This window comes from Terrapene carolina, unplaced genomic scaffold, assembly GCF_002925995.2.
Source record: "Terrapene carolina triunguis isolate 2854851 unplaced genomic scaffold, T_m_triunguis-2.0 Scaffold231, whole genome shotgun sequence".
In the NCBI taxonomy this organism is placed as follows: Eukaryota; Metazoa; Chordata; order Testudines; family Emydidae; genus Terrapene; species Terrapene triunguis.
In genome coordinates, this window is record NW_020664582.1 from 13,198,019 (window position 1) to 13,216,885 (window position 18,867).

General features: G+C 41.4%; 1 protein-coding gene across 1 annotated transcript in view; it reads right to left on the minus strand.

Moving 5' to 3' along the window:
• Positions 1 to 11,099: 11,099 nt before the first annotated feature.
• The window catches only part of LHX1 (LIM homeobox 1), an 11,971-nt gene continuing 4,203 nt past the window's right edge, over positions 11,100 to 18,867 (minus strand). The window contains exons 3-5 of the mRNA XM_024195363.2: positions 17,328 to 17,605; positions 13,697 to 13,862; positions 11,100 to 11,479 (exon numbers count right to left, since the gene is read on the minus strand). Of these exons, the coding sequence (XP_024051131.1) occupies positions 11,100 to 11,479; positions 13,697 to 13,862; positions 17,328 to 17,605 (824 nt within the window). The remainder of the gene's footprint in view (positions 11,480 to 13,696; positions 13,863 to 17,327; positions 17,606 to 18,867) is intronic.

Genomic DNA, 18,867 nt, shown 5'->3' on the forward strand with positions numbered 1-18,867 from the left:
GTTGAAGAGGGTGTGGGTATAAGGTGGTATCAGTATAGGGTGGGGGTAGAAGGGGTATCAGTATGAGGGGAGGGGGGGTGTGGTTATAGGGGGGTTGAAGAGGGTGTGGGTATAAGGTGGTATCAGTATAGGGTGGGGGTGGGGGTAGAAGGGGTATCAGTATGAGGGGAGGGGGTGTGGTTATAGGGGGGTTGAAGAGCGTGTGGGTATCACGGGAGGTGAAGGGGATGTGGGTGTAAGGGGCGTGGAGGGGGGCGGGTATCTGCTGAGGTGAAGGGGTCAGTGTAAGGAGGATGGAGGGGTGTGGGTATCAGGAGGGGAGGGGATGTGGGTGTAAGGGGGTATCACTATAAGGAGAGGTGAGCAGGAGGTGTTGATATAAGGGGGGATGGAAGAGTGAGGGCCAGAGGTATGAGGGGAGGTGAAGGGGAAAAGGGGTGTCGGGGGGGGGGTAAGAGGGTGTGGTGGGAAGGTTATGTGTGGGTATATAAGGGTAGGTGAAAAGGGGTTGTGGGTATAAGGAGAGGCTGAGTGAATGGGACTTTTGTATGGATAAGTGGGGTGAGGTAGGGCCTGGTAGGTGAGGGTGTGTTGGGGTGAGGGTAACTAACGTGAAGTATAATGGGGGAATCAGTGTGAGCATTAACGCAGGGGAGAAGGATCTGTGGGTGGAGGTGAAAGAATGTATGATTGTCTAAGCATGTATGTAAACCTATGTAAATAGAATGTTTTTCTGGTGTTTATACATAATAAAACCTCTCTTATGCAACTCTTCTCCCCCCCCAGGATACACATATTATCCTTATCCCTCACATACATCACTTTTATGAAAAACAAAATCTGTCATCTAACCAGATTCCATGGTATCTCTTCCATTCAGGTAAATAGGGTTCTACCTTTTGTGTGTGCACATGCTTGCACAAACATGTTCCTAGGCAATGGGCCAGATTCTCATCTTGGGTAAATTCTCAGAGCTCCATTGACTTCAATTTACATTAGCTGAAAATTTGGCCCAATGTAATTAACACTTTGATGAAGTGGAGAAGGAACTTGAAGCAGCCATTCTTATAAAACCAATTATTTAAAAAAAAAAATTGTCTTGCTTTTTCCATTTGGAAGTTGAACTTGAGGTCAGTTCCTGTTAATTCAATAACAGTTATATCCTAGGCTCATATTGCACTCAGTCCTACAACCCTTATTCACACAACAGGCCCATGGAGTGAATTCATCTAAAAGTTGCAGTATAAGGCCCCATGTTTGATATAAACACCTTGGCCTTTGACCTCTGAGTTCATGTATCACAGAATATGGTTACTATATAATAAGCAGGAACCACTGTCAACTTATTATTATTATACGTGAACAGCATAAGCAAACAAAACCGGGGAAGTTCTGAGCAAATTCTAGCTTTGACTCAGACTTGCTGTGTAACCCGGAGCAAGTCACTTAACCTGCCTCTCTCTCTCAGTTCCTCCATCAATAAAATGGGAATAATGAACCATACATAGCCCCCAGAGTGGTTGTGAGAATTAATTAATATTGGAAGTGCTTTGATGCTGAGAAGCATTCTATAATAACCTAGCTCTACAAAGAGCTAAGTATTATGATTATGTAAGTGCTAAATATTACCATAAACATTTTAAATGCTTAAGAAAATCAACACCGCACTTTCATTTTATTTTTGTAAAAAAAAAAAAAGCTGATTAAAATATGGGATCATGTAAATTATTTTCTCACTATTTGTATTACATATTCAAGGGTCATCTTTTGGGTGTTTTTTTTTTTTTAAATATACATTCCCTATCTTGCACTGGGGTGTGCACAGGCAGACCCTTACAAAACCTCAAACCAGAATTCCAGAGCAGGATCTAAACTTCATGTCTATAATGATTTGCCTTTAGAACCCCAACTATGAAACATTTAGAGGGCTGAAATCTGAGTGTCCCTAAATTTCAGTTTAGTCACATTCAGTGTTTGGATTCTGTCCCTTACAATGGTAGGTTCAAGTTACAAACCCCGATCCAAAAGCAGATCCACTTCTAGCTAAGAGACAAATTCAGCGTGATTATCTCTCATCCCCTCCTTCTTCCAGTCAACAAAAACTCTCCCCACTGCTTATCTGCTTTTAAATGCTATAAAATTAATCCAGACGTGATTTCTAATTAGAATGCAGAAACGTCTGTGCCAGGCAACAACCAAGGTGTCACGCGTTTGTTGCTTTACTCCATGATCCAGTATTATTCCCCCCCAAAGCAGAAGAGTTCAGTGCAGCCAGTTGTCCTACAGAGGGCAGAGGAATATCATTAATTACCATTTCCTTCAGCAGCCTAGGCAGTTTATTGCTCAGCTAACTTCCAGTGAGGACTTTGGAGAACCCTGTAAAACACCATTATGAGGAAAGACTAAAAATCCCCAAATCCTACGTTACTGGGACGAGCTTTCAAAATGGTTCCCAGAAAGTCCCCCGGTAAAGTATTGTGTTATATTATATACAAAGAGCAGCATATAAAATTAAAATTGTATAACATTTGTATTACATATATGACCTTTTATTCTAATGCCTATGTTTAGTATATATCAAACCCCTGGATTTTACACAATGTAGGGTTTAAATGCTTTTTTCAGCTTTGCGGGGTGGGGGGGGGAAATAGAAAACAATAAAGGATGTAAATTTTGTTTTGTAAATTACATTTTGAGGCTATGAAAAGGTGGCTATAAAACGCTACATTGTATATTTCTTGTATTTGCTTTTGCTGCAACACACAATTAAGGTTCCTTACCTTATTTGTTCTTAAAACATGATATTATAAAACTGTGGACACAGACACTGTCGCCTGTGGCTGCTTGTTCTGGATTTTTTTTTTTATTATTATTAGCTTTAACGGGCATTTTGGTTCTAGAACACAAGCCCATATTAAGTAAGGGAGGAGCATGCATTTATTTAATATAAAGAAATAACATGTATATAATCTATCAAAAATTAAATAGCAGAAATAGGTACTTGTATATACTCAGCCATCCAAGGGTCTACTGCCAATATACCATACAGAATTGCATTTCCAAACCCCCAAATAGTACCCAATGTCAGGATGGGTGTTCGCTGCCCTAACCTCACAAATACAAAATACTCCTATCTGAAAAGGGGGGGGGCGGCTTTTAGTGATGGTTACACAAAATGCTCCCAATCTATCATTTTATTCATGGTGAACGTACCATGAGCCAAATTCTGTTTGATTTACTCTAGTCCTATTGGGTGAAATCCTGTCCCCGCTGAAGTCAATGGGATTTTTGTCCTTGACTTCAATGGGGCAGGATTTCACCTATTGAGAGGAATAGGTCTATTGTTCTGCATAAAGTCCCTGATCCAGCAAGGCATTTAAGATCATGTATAACTTCACACATATGAGTAATCCTATTGAAGCCAACAGGCCTAATTCTCTGATGCCCTGCACCTTGTGCAACCATTTACACTAGAGCAAAGTGGATGTAGAACATTACAAAAATCAGAGTGGTAGCTTTGCCCGCACTTTGCATTGATATAAATGGCAGCACAACGTACAGGACAATGGAGAATCAGACCCACTGGGACTAGTCACATCCTTAAAGTTATTCACGTTTGAGAGCTGTGTTGGATTGGGGCCAACATGTGCAGCGGCTAGTCATTTAGAATCTTTGTTAAAGGTACCCCCTCAAGATAAACCAAAACCAAACAAAAAATCCCTACTATTAAAACACCATAGATTGTTAAAATATTTTAGAAATCCAATTTCCTTCTTCCAATTTATTCTGTTTGTTTCCTTTTTGCATTTCACTCAGCTTGGATAATTAAAACAGACAGAGACAGACTAGTCTGTTTCAGTTTCTGGATCACATGCCCTAAAGCCATGCTACTGCTGCTGCCATTTAGATTCATAATCATGCAAAACAATGTTTGTATAATAAATAAATCATAATAATAAAAATATTTTTTCATTTAATTTTTAACACAATCCTGAAAGCATTTATATTCATACTAGGTATTGTAAAGCCTTCTTTCTGTTCACAAACTGGAAACCATGAATCCCAAAACTAGTTAACATGGTTCCTTTAATATTTCCCCTTTAATGTTACTGAAGATCTAGATGCTTATTTGCTAAAATAAAAATATTGATCTAAATGTGTAACAGATGTACAAGTGTGCTGTGGGAAGAATGTACTATAAAATATCTTCTCATTTCTCTCATTCATATTTTCCCTTGTTCCTATGATATACATATGTGGCTTTTGGGCATTTGGAAGACTCTCAGATTACATGTCAGCCTTGGCAAATCTATGAAAGAGCATAGCACACTTTGGGTACTGTATAAATACATGCAATTAATAATAATACATTGCTTTTATTTTTAAGTGTTTGTTTTTATAAATATAAAAACAAGGAAATGCATATAGAAATATAAAACAATCCAAGCATGTATACTAAACAATGTACTGATCATCCACTTAACATTTCAGTGTTCAGTATCACTCAGCATTTGTTTCTTACCTTTGTGAACTAGAACGGTGGTTACAAGTGTGGCTGCAGACTACATGCATCAGTCTGTGGCAGAATTCCCATAGATATCAATGGCAGTTACATGAATCAGAGTTGCATCCACTGAAGTAAATTGAATTGCACCATCAAGGGCAGAATTCGACCCATACATGGAGGCAGTATACGGCCCTAAACATTTTGCAATGGAAAATGGCATTCCCCTCCTCCCCAAAACAAAAAAAAAATTAGTTTAAATATTTCATTTTTATATGACAATTTTTTTGCATCTAAAAATTGTTTCCAGCAACAAAAATTTTCCACTGGAAAAGGGGGGGGGGGGAGAAAGGAGAGGAGGGTAAGAGGAAACCAAAAAACTTTTCTTTTCAGTTAAAAAAAAATTTAATTAAAAATTCACTGCAGCAACCAATTAACATTTTTTCTCCAGATCTAGTAAGGAAATTAAGGCAAGATTTATTCAATGACTTTATTCATCTGCTTTTATTTACTTGGGAAGGGATTATCAAAAGTACCCAAAAGAGCTAAGTGCCCAACTCTCATTGGAAATCGCACCCTTGTTGTATGTTCTTGAATTCACAATATATTTAACACATTTTAAATAGATCCATGTAGGGTTTAAAGATGCTACTGATATACAGGAATTATAAAAACACAGAGAGGCACTGTAAAGATTAGGAGAATAATTTATACGAGAGTGTAAAGTATATTCTTGACCAAGGGCATCTCTGACACACAGACCAAAACACACACACACACACATACATATACATACACACACATACATATACATACACACACACACACACACACACACACACACACTCTCTCACTCTCTCTCCAATTTCAGGGGAACATAAGAATGCAACATTTATTTTCTATATACAAAATGTGTGTGTCCAGGATGGTCTTGATCTAGTGTCAGATGCTTAGCCCTCTCCTGGCAGAGGCGTCAGTTCAGAAAAATATTTAAGCATGTGCTTACTTTAAGCATGAGTCATCCCACAGAACTCAATCAGGCTATTCATCTGTTTAAAATAAAGCACATGCTTAAGTGCTTTGCTGGATTAGGGTCATAGTGCCACACGAAGAAGACCCAGTGATGTCATGGCAGCTTTGTGTATCAGTCAATGGCAATTCTCAACCCTTTATTATTAGGTGAGAAATATATGAATCCAGCCTGCCTGACATATTTATCAGGTCCTTTCCCCCCCCCCCCCCCAATTCACATTCTGCAGAGTGCAAGCTTTCATTAAAAAAAACACCCCACACACCACAAGAAAAAAGGAAGTCACTAGTTCTTAGTGCTGTAAAGAAAACCTTCCAAACATTGAACAGAGAGTAACTAGTGCAGAACTATCTTCCTGAATCTGCAGACAGCCTGAAACAACAGCTTCAAAAGAAGCAAGTCACTCCATTCATCCCAATGTGGTCTTACTTACAGAACCTGATGACAACATTCTAAGACACAGATTCTGTTGTTTTAGATGCACAACTGTGCAGCTATTTTGTGCAGTTAAGACAACTGTGTGAACCAAATCAGGTAATTACATGCACAAGTGGCAAAGTACAGAAAAATTGGTAGTCCTAAAAATGCCCTGCCTTCCCCCCCCCCCTTCCCTATTCAGTGATGCCGAATGCAACCATGACTTTACTAACAAAGTTCAGTTCCTATATAAGGGCCACTGTCTACCCTCAATCTTTGTACAAAGCTCCCATTTTTATCAGTGAAAGATCCACTGGGCCTTAAGGGCCCTAACTTTGTGGACCTCGCCCACAGTTTATAATTAAAATTTGTATTTGACCTTATTTGAAAAATGGGTGATACCATGGCCACGGATATTTTTTCTTCAACTGGGTTTGAAGAAAAATGCCGAGTATCTGTCCACAAAACACCACTCAAAGGAGACAGCTAACAAGGGATGGTAATCCTTATGGACTGAAAGCCTTTTTTAAATAGCCCCTTTCGTTTTAGTTGGAGCTTTGAGAGTATTGTTGTAATAAGTATTTCTGGCTATCCAAATACAGTGACAGAGTGATGGTGTACAAGTAAATAGAAGACTTTTCCAAACGGATTCCTCTTGTCCCTAGTACATTTAATTTCACCAGTGATGTAACCCTTTGATAACTTTGTCCTCTCTCAGTTGAACAGCATTGTCTAGGTGAAGAAATGGGCATGCCTTGGCTAAACCTAAATATATGTGAAGTCTTATACGAGGCTGTTTACAGGTCTGATAACTGAAAGGGAAACACCAGTTTCTTATAAATACCATTATTAAAGCAACTGAGGCCTAATTAAATAATTTCTGCTCAGGGAAAAATCCCAGAAGAGCCAATGGGATTTTTGCTTGAGTAAAGATTGCTGCTTTAGACCCTTAATTGAATGGTAAAAGTATGTAAATCACCAATCATATTCTTAAATTGTATTTATTTATAGATTTGTATCCTGCGCCCATCACTCAGGATCTGGGCACACATACATATATTAAAATAATATACATAAATTATCTACAAATCATAATTTAGGTACATTTTCACCTTAGGATACAGATCTTTACAAATCCCGCATCACTCCCTCAAGCATAGGCCTGAGTAAATAGATAATGGAAATTACTAATGAAGAAAGAAAGCTGCTACTGACATCAATGGGAGTTTCCAGCAATGATATGAAGGAGAATATGGTCCACAATTTGTGACAAAAGAAGAATTGTTTGAGTGCTGAAGACTCACAGTAGTTTTAGGATCATTTTGATTAGTCAATAGAAACATCTTGTTAAATTAAAATTGGTTTACTATAAATAGTGTGTTCGTTGTTTTCACACTTTTTTCTAGTAAATAGTATATTGCTGTGAAGAATTTACAAAAGTCCTTAGTCTTATGCATTCAAATGCTGCGCAATCCTTACATTGCCAAAAAATAAAGGCTACATACTGCTCTCGATCTGTGTGTCAAACTCCAGTATGTCAGTGCAAGTTTGGTGCACAGATCTAGGCCTGGACACGGTCCTGCATCATCACTCTGCACTTTCTACTGCAAAGTAGTGCCAACACAAAGGCTCTCCTGGAAGGCCACTGGAACCAATAATGGTTAAGCAAGAAGAGATCAAAAGAGGATATTGTTTTTAAACAGCCTTGAAAGTCCATTGTGTGTGTCTTCACGCACATATAATGTGTGGTTTTATATATATAAATATATACAACACATACACACACGCATATATAAAATACTCATACAAACACATGTACTCAGAGGGCCTTACCCTGAAAACTGTTACTCAGGAGTACTACCCCTCAAGAGAACTGCGCATGTAAGCAAGGTCTTGTATAGGGTCCAATATCCCAGCGATTTCAACAGGAGTTTTGACTGTGCAAACAATGCAGGATTGGGCCCTTCCTAAGTATCTACCTTGTTAATCAGAGTCCAGAACTCTAGAGCTGAGCACTCTGGCTCCGATCCAACAAAGCGCTTAGGTGTGTGCTTAACTTTATGCCCGGGACTGCTCAAGTGCTTAAAATTAAGCATGTGCTTAAGTGCTTTGATGGATCACAGCCAGAGTTCTCACAGCCTTGTGGATAGTGCCCCCATAGTCAGGCAAAACTTCTGCTGATTCGAGTCGCATCTTTGCCTGAAATAAGGACTGCAGGATTGGGTCCAGTAAACACAGGCTTTCCTCTGGCCTTGTATGACCTAAATCTGAGTTACATCACATTTCTACCTGTGCGCGCTACATAAACAAATACTTAATACACTGGACAAGTAACTCACTTAAAGAAAAAGAAAGAAGGGGGGGGGGGGAACACTTGGCACAATTTCTTCATATAAAATAACTGACTCAACAATAAAACAGCCAGGTAGACCAGCCCCCTAATAGCAAATGGTAGTATATATAAAGAGCATCAGTCCAGTTAAATCAAAATATGTAATGAATAGATCTCCTGTGATTTCAATATATAAATGCAAAATGGAGCAAAAAATCAGAAGCACCGGATATAAAAAAAATAAAGCGATAAAGAAATGAGTTACACACAGAGCCCATGAGTTTTAAAAAGTCTCCCCTGCATTTAATAAAGCATGATTAAAAAAAAATAAAAAAACACTAACAGATGACTTGCAGATCATTTATATTTATCTCTGATTATAGAAGACATTCTGTGTTTAAATTGAAGTATTGCTTAAACTAAATGCCCCCTCTGCTGGGTCTATAAGCCTAGGTGTTAGTCAACAAAATGTGAAACCACCAATAAAAATTACATACCATACAATTTTAAAGCATTCTGATTTTTCACTCACCACAAAGAGATAAATAATCAAGACTACGAAGCTGTAGGTAAGAGCAAAATTTCTGGGCCTACTTAAAACAAAAGAGAAACAGCCAACTCAAGGATGGAGAAAATATATAATTCCACTATTAAATGAGCACTTGGAAAGGGTTTTATCTATGGGACTTATCAAACCTAGACCCAACCTTGTACTCCTTATTCAGGCATCAATGGTATTTTTGCCTCAGTAAGGACTGAAGACAGAGACAATGTAATAATTCACAACTGAAATATTATATCTGTAACTTTTCAAAATTTTGGGGGGTAGTGGGTCTCAGGACAATATGTATTTAGTGCAACTTCTAACGTACCAAAAGCTATAAAACAATGAACTTTATATCAGCTCCAAAAAGGGGATTAAAATTATTGTCATTTCTTGCTGTACATTCAGTTTATGTTGTCTTTCAGACCACCAAATTAGAAAGCAGGATTTCCTATGGAAAATAAATTGAGCTAAAAATGGATCAATCCTAAACCATATATTTACAGGTTTTTGACATATTCACAATACAGTTTTGTATATGCATAAAAAATGAGCATCTTGGACACGTTTTGTGTCTTACCATAGACCTAGAATGAACTAATATGTTAAACAATTTGATACGTTTCCAATTCTGTAATTTAATTGATAGATGAACATATTTTTGCACTGTATCAATTAAGTCTGCAGAGGCAAAGAGAGGATGAAACTACAGATAACATCTATCTTCATTGGCAACAGGGTTTAGACTTCTACCAAAGCAAAATAGATATATAATACGAGTATAGTGGATGTATATTTCAGGGCTATTATATTCAAGAGGACCCATTTAAAATTATTTAAATCATTAAATGAAACACAAGTTATCTAAACATCAGATTTTCTAATTTTATTAAAAACTCACAAATTTTATCCAACATGTTTTCTTTCATACAGTGAATGGTCTAATATGCACTGGAGGTCACACAAGCTTAGGTTTATCAGAACAATAAAAGACATATGAGAAATTTAATATATAAAGAAAAAAGTAGCAGCTGTTGACTGCATATTTGACCATAAAATTTAAATATTTTGGACTTTTCTTTTAAAGACACAAAAATAAAACCTGTGTGGGTCTATATAAGTCATATTAACAATTCCATGAATGTTCAACAGGACTAAAAATTAGCAAAGATGTTTGTTTGTTTAACCTTGTAACACTTAAAAAAACAAAAAAACAAAAAACACTTGCTCAGGTTGCTGGTGCAAAGCACCTTACAGTATTTGTGCTATATAATTACTTTATTTGGCAACTGTCTGGTTTTCATGGGTTTTTTTTTTTCTTTGCCTTCTGTAAACAACACCTTTTACAACTAGCACAGTGAACCACAAGCCCTGCAATCTGTCATATAACATCTACAGAAAAGAAAGTGATCTATTTTGGTTGGTTGCTCAAAATATTTTGCTTTTGAACAAGAGGTTCTAAAACAGGATTTATTAGTAAAACATTGAACTCCTGAATTTAACATTCTACGTAAACAGTTGACTGTTTTTAGGTCAGTAGAGTCTTTTGTTTAGGTTTTTTTTTTTTTTTTTTGTGAAGGTAGAATACTTTTTTATTTGTTTGTTTCAAGTCATTTTTAGTTAGAGGTCTGGTTGGCGACCTTTGTTATTATGAGGATTTTTTGTGTGTGTAGCTTTGTGAAGGTAGAAGAGTTGATGCTGAGGGCTTACATTTAGTATTTGTGATTTTGGCAAAATAATTAAAAAACAAAAAGTCCCACCTGATAGTCAGCAGGCTCACATTTCAGAAGCTAAAAAGAGTTTGTTGTTGTTGTTGAACTTTCTGAGAGACAAAATTAACAAACAAATTCATAATGCCAGAACCATCCTTAACTAGCGCTCTTCACACTTCCCCCTCCCTTTCTTTGACCTTTCTTTTGTTCTTTTTGTTTTTTAAATGAAAAGTTCCTAAGGATTGTGGCTCTTAGGGTGACATCCAACAGGGTATTCAACCTACGCCATCCTACAGCACAGCAGAACTTTACTGTACAGCTTCACCAGTGTCTTTTCAATGGTACCAAAAAGTGTCCCTTTTTTGTTTGTTTGTTACAACCATATTATGAAGATTGTCCCGATTTATAGCAAAGCTTGCCTTGGAGTGATTTGGATTCAGTTCATTCCCAAGGTAAAATTGTCTTAGGGCAAGAGAGATGTTATATTTATTCATTTCTGTACACCATAACATAAGCAGACTAGAAGATCATCACTTACTTAGACCCAGTTTGTTTTAAAGCTACCACACAGCTGCTTCATTCATTTCTGGTGGATGTGACAAGTGATTGCCATAATTAGCACCACCGTTGACGGATATTGAAGAAAACGGAGGACTTGGACCAAAAACTTCTGCAGACATGGAGTGCAAAGAACCTGGCAGGTTGGGCTCAGGGCTGGGTGAGTCTCCAGGTGGGTGGGACATTATGTCAGTGAAGCGCTGAGCCTCACTGGAAGGGTGGTGTCCGGGTAATGGGTGATCCATTCCACCCAGAGGAGTTCCTGATGGCCCAGAAGAGGGCACAAATGGGAGATCGACTGGCGTCTGAGCTTGAGATGAAGGGGGTCCTTGTGGGAAGAAATCATAATTGCTTCCAGGGCCATAATACTCGCTCTGATAATCTACCAGACAAAGAGAGAGAGAGAGAGAGAGAGAGGAAGAATAATGCAAAGGAACCAAGTGTAAAACAATAAAAGAACTAGATAGGGCAAACTAGGTGCCTTAACCTGGTCCAAAGCTAACTAAAATCAGTGGGTCTTTCCATTGAGCTCCTTGGGTTCTGGATCAGGCCCTCAATTAGGCACCTAAGCAAAGCCCAATGGGCAGATGTTCAGAAGAGCTCAGCACCCAGGTAGACACCTAAATAAAGTACCTTGGCCCCAGTGAGCACTTACTTCCCAGTTGAGCACAATGGGAGCTGGGTGCTGAGCACTTTTGCCAATCTGGCCACTTCATTCAGGTGCCTAGAGAGGTGCTAAACACTTTGAAAAATCTGGCCCTGAATGTGGATTCAAGAGCTTAGCTTCAGGGAGAGGTTGGCCTGTTAGTGTATTTCATTCCCCAGTGGGGGGCTGGCTGGGCTAGCTGCTGTACAATCTTAAACACACAGAGTACCTCACCTGCTCCAAAGAGCTCACAGTAAGTAAAGGAATTTTGGTTTCTTAAGGTGCACAGGTCCTATTTACTTTGCCCAAGCAGTGATCTGCTTCATTTTCAAATGTTGGCAAGTCTGGAAAGGAATTCCAACCTTCTGTCTCTCTCTCAAAAAAAGTCACCATTTCGATAAAACAAAGAAAAATAAATGCACTGAATTTAAAAGCCAATACTGTTTAGCTGATATGATATTCTGCATCTTGGTCCATTGGAAAGACTTGGTTCAAATTGTTTTAGCAGGAGGGACCCATCCCCGTTGATCATGGCCCAAAGAACACATATAGCACCTTTCCTAATTGTCCGTCATTTGATCTACTGAAATGTCCTCCAGCTCTGTTCACGATGGAGCTTTCACACCACCTCAAATTACTCTGGCCAAAGAATGCAGGGGAAACTTCGTCAATTTAAATAAAGACAAAAAGGGAAAAGGGACAAGGATGAGCAGTGAATGGCAGTGAAATTAACCAGAGGACCGTTCTTTTAGAAGGTTTCTGAAAACAATACTGACAGATTCTATTGTTTTATGCCCGGTCCTTATTCCCACTTCAGGAAAATGCCACGGATCAAAAGAGTTTATTTCTACACAGAGCCAAGCTGACTGCAGGATGGAACTACACAGACTCTGGCTCACTACATTTGATTGCATTCTTCATTTTCTGTGCCCTCCTGTTCCCTTCATTCCTCCGGCCCCCAGACTGGTTTTGCGAGGCTAAAATGTTTGTTTATTTCCCCCACGGCCCTTTTTTTGTGTGCACTAATTCCAGCTGGAGTGGAATGGAAGGCTTTCTGCAGCTAAAGTTTCTACACATTCTCTCTCAGGAAGAGCCCAGGAACAGAGAGGTATATAGCCTTCCTCTTTCCCTCTTCAAGTCTTTAATTGGAGTGATTCATTAGTGGCAGCCAGAGGTTGATAATCAGTCCTGATTTCACAACCAGCTCCCTCTTTTGTATTTACAGGGATCTGGGAAATAAGTCCTCTACCAACCGGAAATGTTAGAACTTCTATGCTTCCCCTCCGAACATTCAACACAGTCAAACAAGCCCTCCACCTCCTTCCCAAACCTCCCCCAAACTCTGCCATTAGATTTCAACTTGGCTTTGGAAAGCAGGGTGTCCATAAATAATCACAGAGAGTGCTCAATGATTTATGCAAGATTTCTGGAGATGAAACAGGCCTGAAGGAGAGAAACCTCCCATAAGAATAATAGTCAAAGCCCAGGTAGAGAGAAAATCCCCACCACCACCTACGACCAAAAACAACAAATGAGAGCAGCGGCCATTCTTAGCTGATTGGTGACATGTTCAGCCGCTTTCCTTCCTGGTTTTTAAATTCGCCCCCGCAGGTTGTGTGTCCCTACAGCGGGTTAGGGAGCTATGGGCGCTCCTTAGGAGAGATCCCACGCACTGAAATCCTCCTCCCTAAGTAAAACAGGGAGAAAGCGTTTGCTTCTACGCTGCGCAGGGGTTTGTGTGGAGTGTCTCCTGCCTGCAGCTGTTCCAGTGGGGGTAGCTGTGATTGTGCTGGGTTTGTTTGGGGTGGGGGATCCCCCTCTTAGGAGAAATTTCTTCCCCTTCAAGCCGTGCCAGCTGGGGGCGGGGGGAACCTGGCCTGACCTTTGCTTCTCTTCACCTGCGGCGCCTTTCTAGCCCCGCGGGAGGCGTCTCTACCCGGCGCTCTTACCCACCTCCATAGAAAGAGAAGGGCCCGTTGGGGATGAGCTCCCCGGGCTCCAGCCGGTCCACCAGCGGCCTCATCCTGCGGGGGCTGCGGAAGAAGGCGTGCCGGCGGGCCCCCAGCGCGCTGAGCTGCTTCATGCGCCGCTCCTTGGAGCGCCGGTTCTGGAACCACACCTGGGAGCAGCAAGGAGACGGGATTGACAAAGAGCCGCAGCTGCCGCCTGGGACAGGCTGATCCCCCCCGCCCCATGCAAACTCGCCAGCCGGGGGCAGGGAGCGGAGCCACTCCCTCTCCAGCCACCCCGCGCCAGCTGCGTCCACACAGAGCCAGGGTCGTGTGTGCGCACCACAGATGTCCCGCGCCCCCAGACTTGCCCCTCTCACAACACGTCTACCCGCAGGCTGCCCTTAGACATAGACAGCCCTGCAGAAAACCCAGACACACCAAGGCAGAGGCACATATAGATCTTTTATCTCCGCCCCCCCACACACACACAGTTTAACACCCTCCCCTGCAGAACAGACCCCTGGACCCAGCGCACTCAGTCCTTCACCAAGGGGGAAATTTTTATCTCAGGTTCAAACTGCCCCCAGCCAGGAACTGTCTGTTTAGTCTATGAAAAGGGAGGCAGGATTTTGACTCCCTCTGGGCGGCTCAGCCCCCACTTTCCTAGGGTTAGTTCTTGTTTTTGTTTTCTCTTTCTCCCCGCATTCCGCTCCGGTGTCAAGCCTGTGTCGGTCCGGGATGCAACCGAATTAGGACGCAGCACCTCTTTCCCCCAAGCAGGTGGAGGGTGAGGGACCCTCCGCGGAGCCCCCGGGGCAGGAGAGGAGGCTGATGAATTGCCAAATGCGTGAACCCATCTGGACGCTGGTGACAGCCTGTATATCACTGGAGGCAGGCTCCAGACAGCAACGGATTTTTTGGGGCTTTCAGGCCCCCACCCCTGGGAAAGCCTCATCTTTTCGGACTTGAATTTTCAACCCCTCCAATACAATGAACTGACACCCGATTTGTAACAGCCCGTGCGAGAGGGCAGTGTCAGATGGGGGTGGATTTCAGTCTCAAAATAAATACAGGACCGCCTAGAAACATTACTGGAAAGGCTAAAAAAAATTTCTTCTCGGAATCCCAAAGAACAATTTCTCCGAGTGCTTCGGAAAGATTAAAAAAAAAATTGTCCTTGGAGACGGATTCTGAGAATGTCTTCGAGACATTTTAAATAAATAGTTGTCCTTTCTTTTAAATAAAAACAAAACAAAGTCCCCAGCGCCTTAACTCCCTGGGTCACTAATTAACTTCAGTGCTCTCACATACTGGGGTGGCGGGGCTAAAGAGCGCAAAACCCCGCTCCAGGGAAACAAAGGCGGATGGGATGTTTCTTTTAAGGGGAAAAAAGCTGATACCGACTTTTTTTTACCAGATATAATAGGGCTCAACCCTGTAATTTTTATTCAGGCAAAACTCACTGAAGACCAGGTTTAAACTAAGTGTCTGTTGTTCTAATTTGAACAACATGTCAGATATATTTCCCATGAACAATAAAACACAAACATTCATCTGTATACACACATATACACATTATATTTACACATACATACTTACATCATTGAATATATATATATATATATATATTGTGCGTATGCATATGTAGAGTGTATATTGTATGTATATGAATTCACACAAATATATATATAATTGTGTGAATTCATATACACACAATATACACTCTATATGAATTCACACAATTATGTGTATATATACATCTGTGTATGTATGTGGTGTGTATATATACACACACATACACATAATGTACACAGATACACCCTTTATTCAGATAGATATCATACATACATCTACAAACAAGCTAAGTAACATGTACACGCACAGCTCGCTGTGTGTAGACACATATATTCGTGTCTATATATATATCTAAACTGCCCTCAAATGTACAGTCCATGTTGAATTGAACATTTCAAATCAGGCCCTGGGTTCTTTGCTTATAGCACTCCAGCTGCAGGTCAAGAATGATTGAGTTAATTCTTATTACCCTGACAAGATTACTCCTAATTATCCTCACACTGAGACTTTCCAATCTAACCTCGCCTTAATGGTCCTTTAACCCCCCATTACCCCCAGCGCTGCGGGTTTATAAACCTTTTAATAATTCCAGCGCATTGTCATTCTTATTTATCCATTAACCCCTCACATTTATGGTTATTAATTTCGATACCGTTCGCAGCTTCTTTAGCACTTTCCGCAAGAAGCGGGTCGCCTCTTTTTTTTTTTTTTGGTTAAATAAAGTCTGTGCCCGGTGTTAGGAGCCAAATCTCTGCAGTCTTCACTCGGGCAAAACTTCCCTGGAGGATTGCGGGAGTCTTGCCCGGGCGAAGGCTGCCGGATTGCACCCCTGGAAGGTGCACAGGTCACTGCAGGAACAGGACGGGTGGGACTATTTCCAGCCAGTCCACATTTCAGTCAGTTTGAGAGTCCGCCTATCATGTCACTCTGGAAATGGGAAGTTTGTTTTGTAAAAAAAAAATCTTGGAAAGAATAACGCTGACTCAGTATTCCTCGACCTGTTCATCTTTCAAACCAGCGGGTACCCCTTAGTTTGGGACGGATGATTTGCTCTGTAGGAGGCACACTATCAACATGACAGTGTATCCTGTACAACTCCCTTTCCTCCATTTCTTCCTGGCCATTTCTCCCGGGCTGATCGTACGTTTTCCTTTCCCTCTTTTCTCCGTTTTCCTGCAGAAAGACTTCCTCTGGGGGCTTCCCCGTGTTATGCTTTTTGTGCGACTTCCCTGTACATATGCCGCGGCTCCTTTTTGGAACCACGTCAAAGCTTTGGCTGTTTCCTAGATCTGTCAGGAGCCACATGAAAGGTGGATGCAAAATGCATGAAAGGTTTTAACCCTCTCAAGGATCTCTCGACCCAGCCCCACAGGAGGAAGTTCAATAAACACCAGGCTCTGAGCACATAAAGCAGCTGTTTATATTCATTAGGGTCAAAAACGTATATTTCAATTATATATATACAGAAATGCCCAGCTAGAACTCTGATGTCCCTTTTTTTCCCCTTCTTTTGTTTTGGAAACTGACCAGTATCCTAAACACACAAGCCTTTGCTTCCCTTTATTATCATGACTATGGGAGGTAGAAATAGGTCTCGCGCGATTCTGTGCACAGAGTCGCCAGGGGCTAGATTCTCACCCCGTTGATTTGAGCGGACAGAGTAAGGACTGCACAGCGTGGGCAGGGGGCTGGGTATCTTGCCCCCCTGGAGGCTTTTTGCTACCCAGGGGAGGCATTATTATAAGGCCCGTCTCTTTAACTCGCTTGGCAAGTCAGTTCCCTCTCTCTCCTTTCACTGGGCTGGTACTGAACTGGAAAGTGCATCATTTGGAAGCTTAGCTTTTAAACCAGCCGACTTGTATTTTGGGAGATTTGTTTGGAGACCCCACCTGGGGCCTGACTCAAAGTCAACAGGAGCCTTTCAGTGGGCTGTGGATGGGGCCCACGATTAACCGACTGGAAACCCCTCTTCCCAAACACACTGCTAGCAAGCGAGCTGTACGCACAAACTGCCCCCGGCCCCCCAGGTAACCGAGGCTGGGACTGGCTTTTGGTACCTGTATGACTCGCATGTTGAGCCCGGTTTCTTGGGCCAGCTGTTCCCTGATGTGCCTGGTGGGTTTGGGGGTCGCTGCGAAGGCTGCTTTCAGAGTTTCGAGTTGTTTGGCTTTGATAGTGGTGCGGGGACCCCGCCTCTTGGCCCCCAGGTTCTGATCATCATTCTCGTTGGTGCCAGCTTCCTTGTCTGACACGTTTGCGCTCTCCGAGTCTTTCGCGTCGTCTTGGGAAGGGTCTTGGGAATCCGGAGACAGACTGGGGTCACTGCCGGTTGTGGCTGGGCAAAAGGAAAGGGGTGCGGGGGGGATCACACTCACATCGGCTGTGCTGAGCATTGCATTCCCCCGACCCAAGGCGCTGTAACACGGGCGTGTGAAGGTGAGACAGTTTCACGTGCACCTTGAAAACCTTCAGCGCTTTCCCCCATCTTGCGCCCCCCCCCGTCCCTAAGGCTCGGGGAAGTGCATGTGTTTCTCGGATCTTTCCTAGTTTTACTGGAAACTTGGATATCATAACCCACTCCCCACAACAATGAGCATGAATTTAAATGCAACATCCATTGATTTTGAAGGCCAGAAGAGACCACTAGAATCAACTCATCTAAGGCTTTTTTTAAAAATATACCTCGGTGTCAAAAAAGCATTAATTGTATTTCAGAGCATTAGATGCAGGTGGGATTAAATACAAATAAAATACATTTCCACTTTTAAATCTACCTTTCCCAGCTGCAAATGTTTATCAAATTGATATTAAGTATTGGTTTCTGCAAAGCAGCACTCATATTTTGCAAGGTCTCACATCTATTCCTCTGCCATGATTCTACTTATGTGGACTCCAAATGCAACAGTTGCAAAATTCCAACCGGTACAATATACCGTGTATCAGATTGCAGCAGTTGCTGGGTAATAACATTGCCTGAAATAGTTTGCACTGTTCCTCACAGACTGCTCAAGAATCGTTCCTGTAGGAGTCAAAATTCATGCTCTGAAAATATTGCCCAGTGGCATCAATCCCGTTCTCCTTTTCTATTTAATCAGACGTGATAGGGCGCACGTCACTAGCTTGGGAGACTGGTTATAAAGTCAGAATGTAAAGGGACAGACATCTCTCAGCCAAGATCCCCCACACAGAAGGCTCCATGTTATTACAAACTGAAACAAAACCGACTATGTATAGTCTGAACAAATATTTGTATTTATAATGCACTATCAGCCTGCACCCGACAGTCATTTCTGATGGCAAAAATGTACCGTTCAAAAATGAAACGTAAGTTCACAATTAAAACAGTAAATTACTACTGATCTTCTCCTTGCAATGTGTATGTTGCATTTCAGAGCAGCACCCAAGTGACTGAGTTATCAACGCATCTGCGAACCAGGACAGTTTCCTGCTCCCAATTTAGCTTCTATGATAAGAGGGGAAAGTTGAGCTTGCTGAGGGGTGGCCCAAAAATCTTTACTTGCCAATATACATATATAAATAAATAACAAGGGAAAGAAAGAAAGAAAGAAAGAAAGAAAGAAAGAAAGAAAGAAAGAA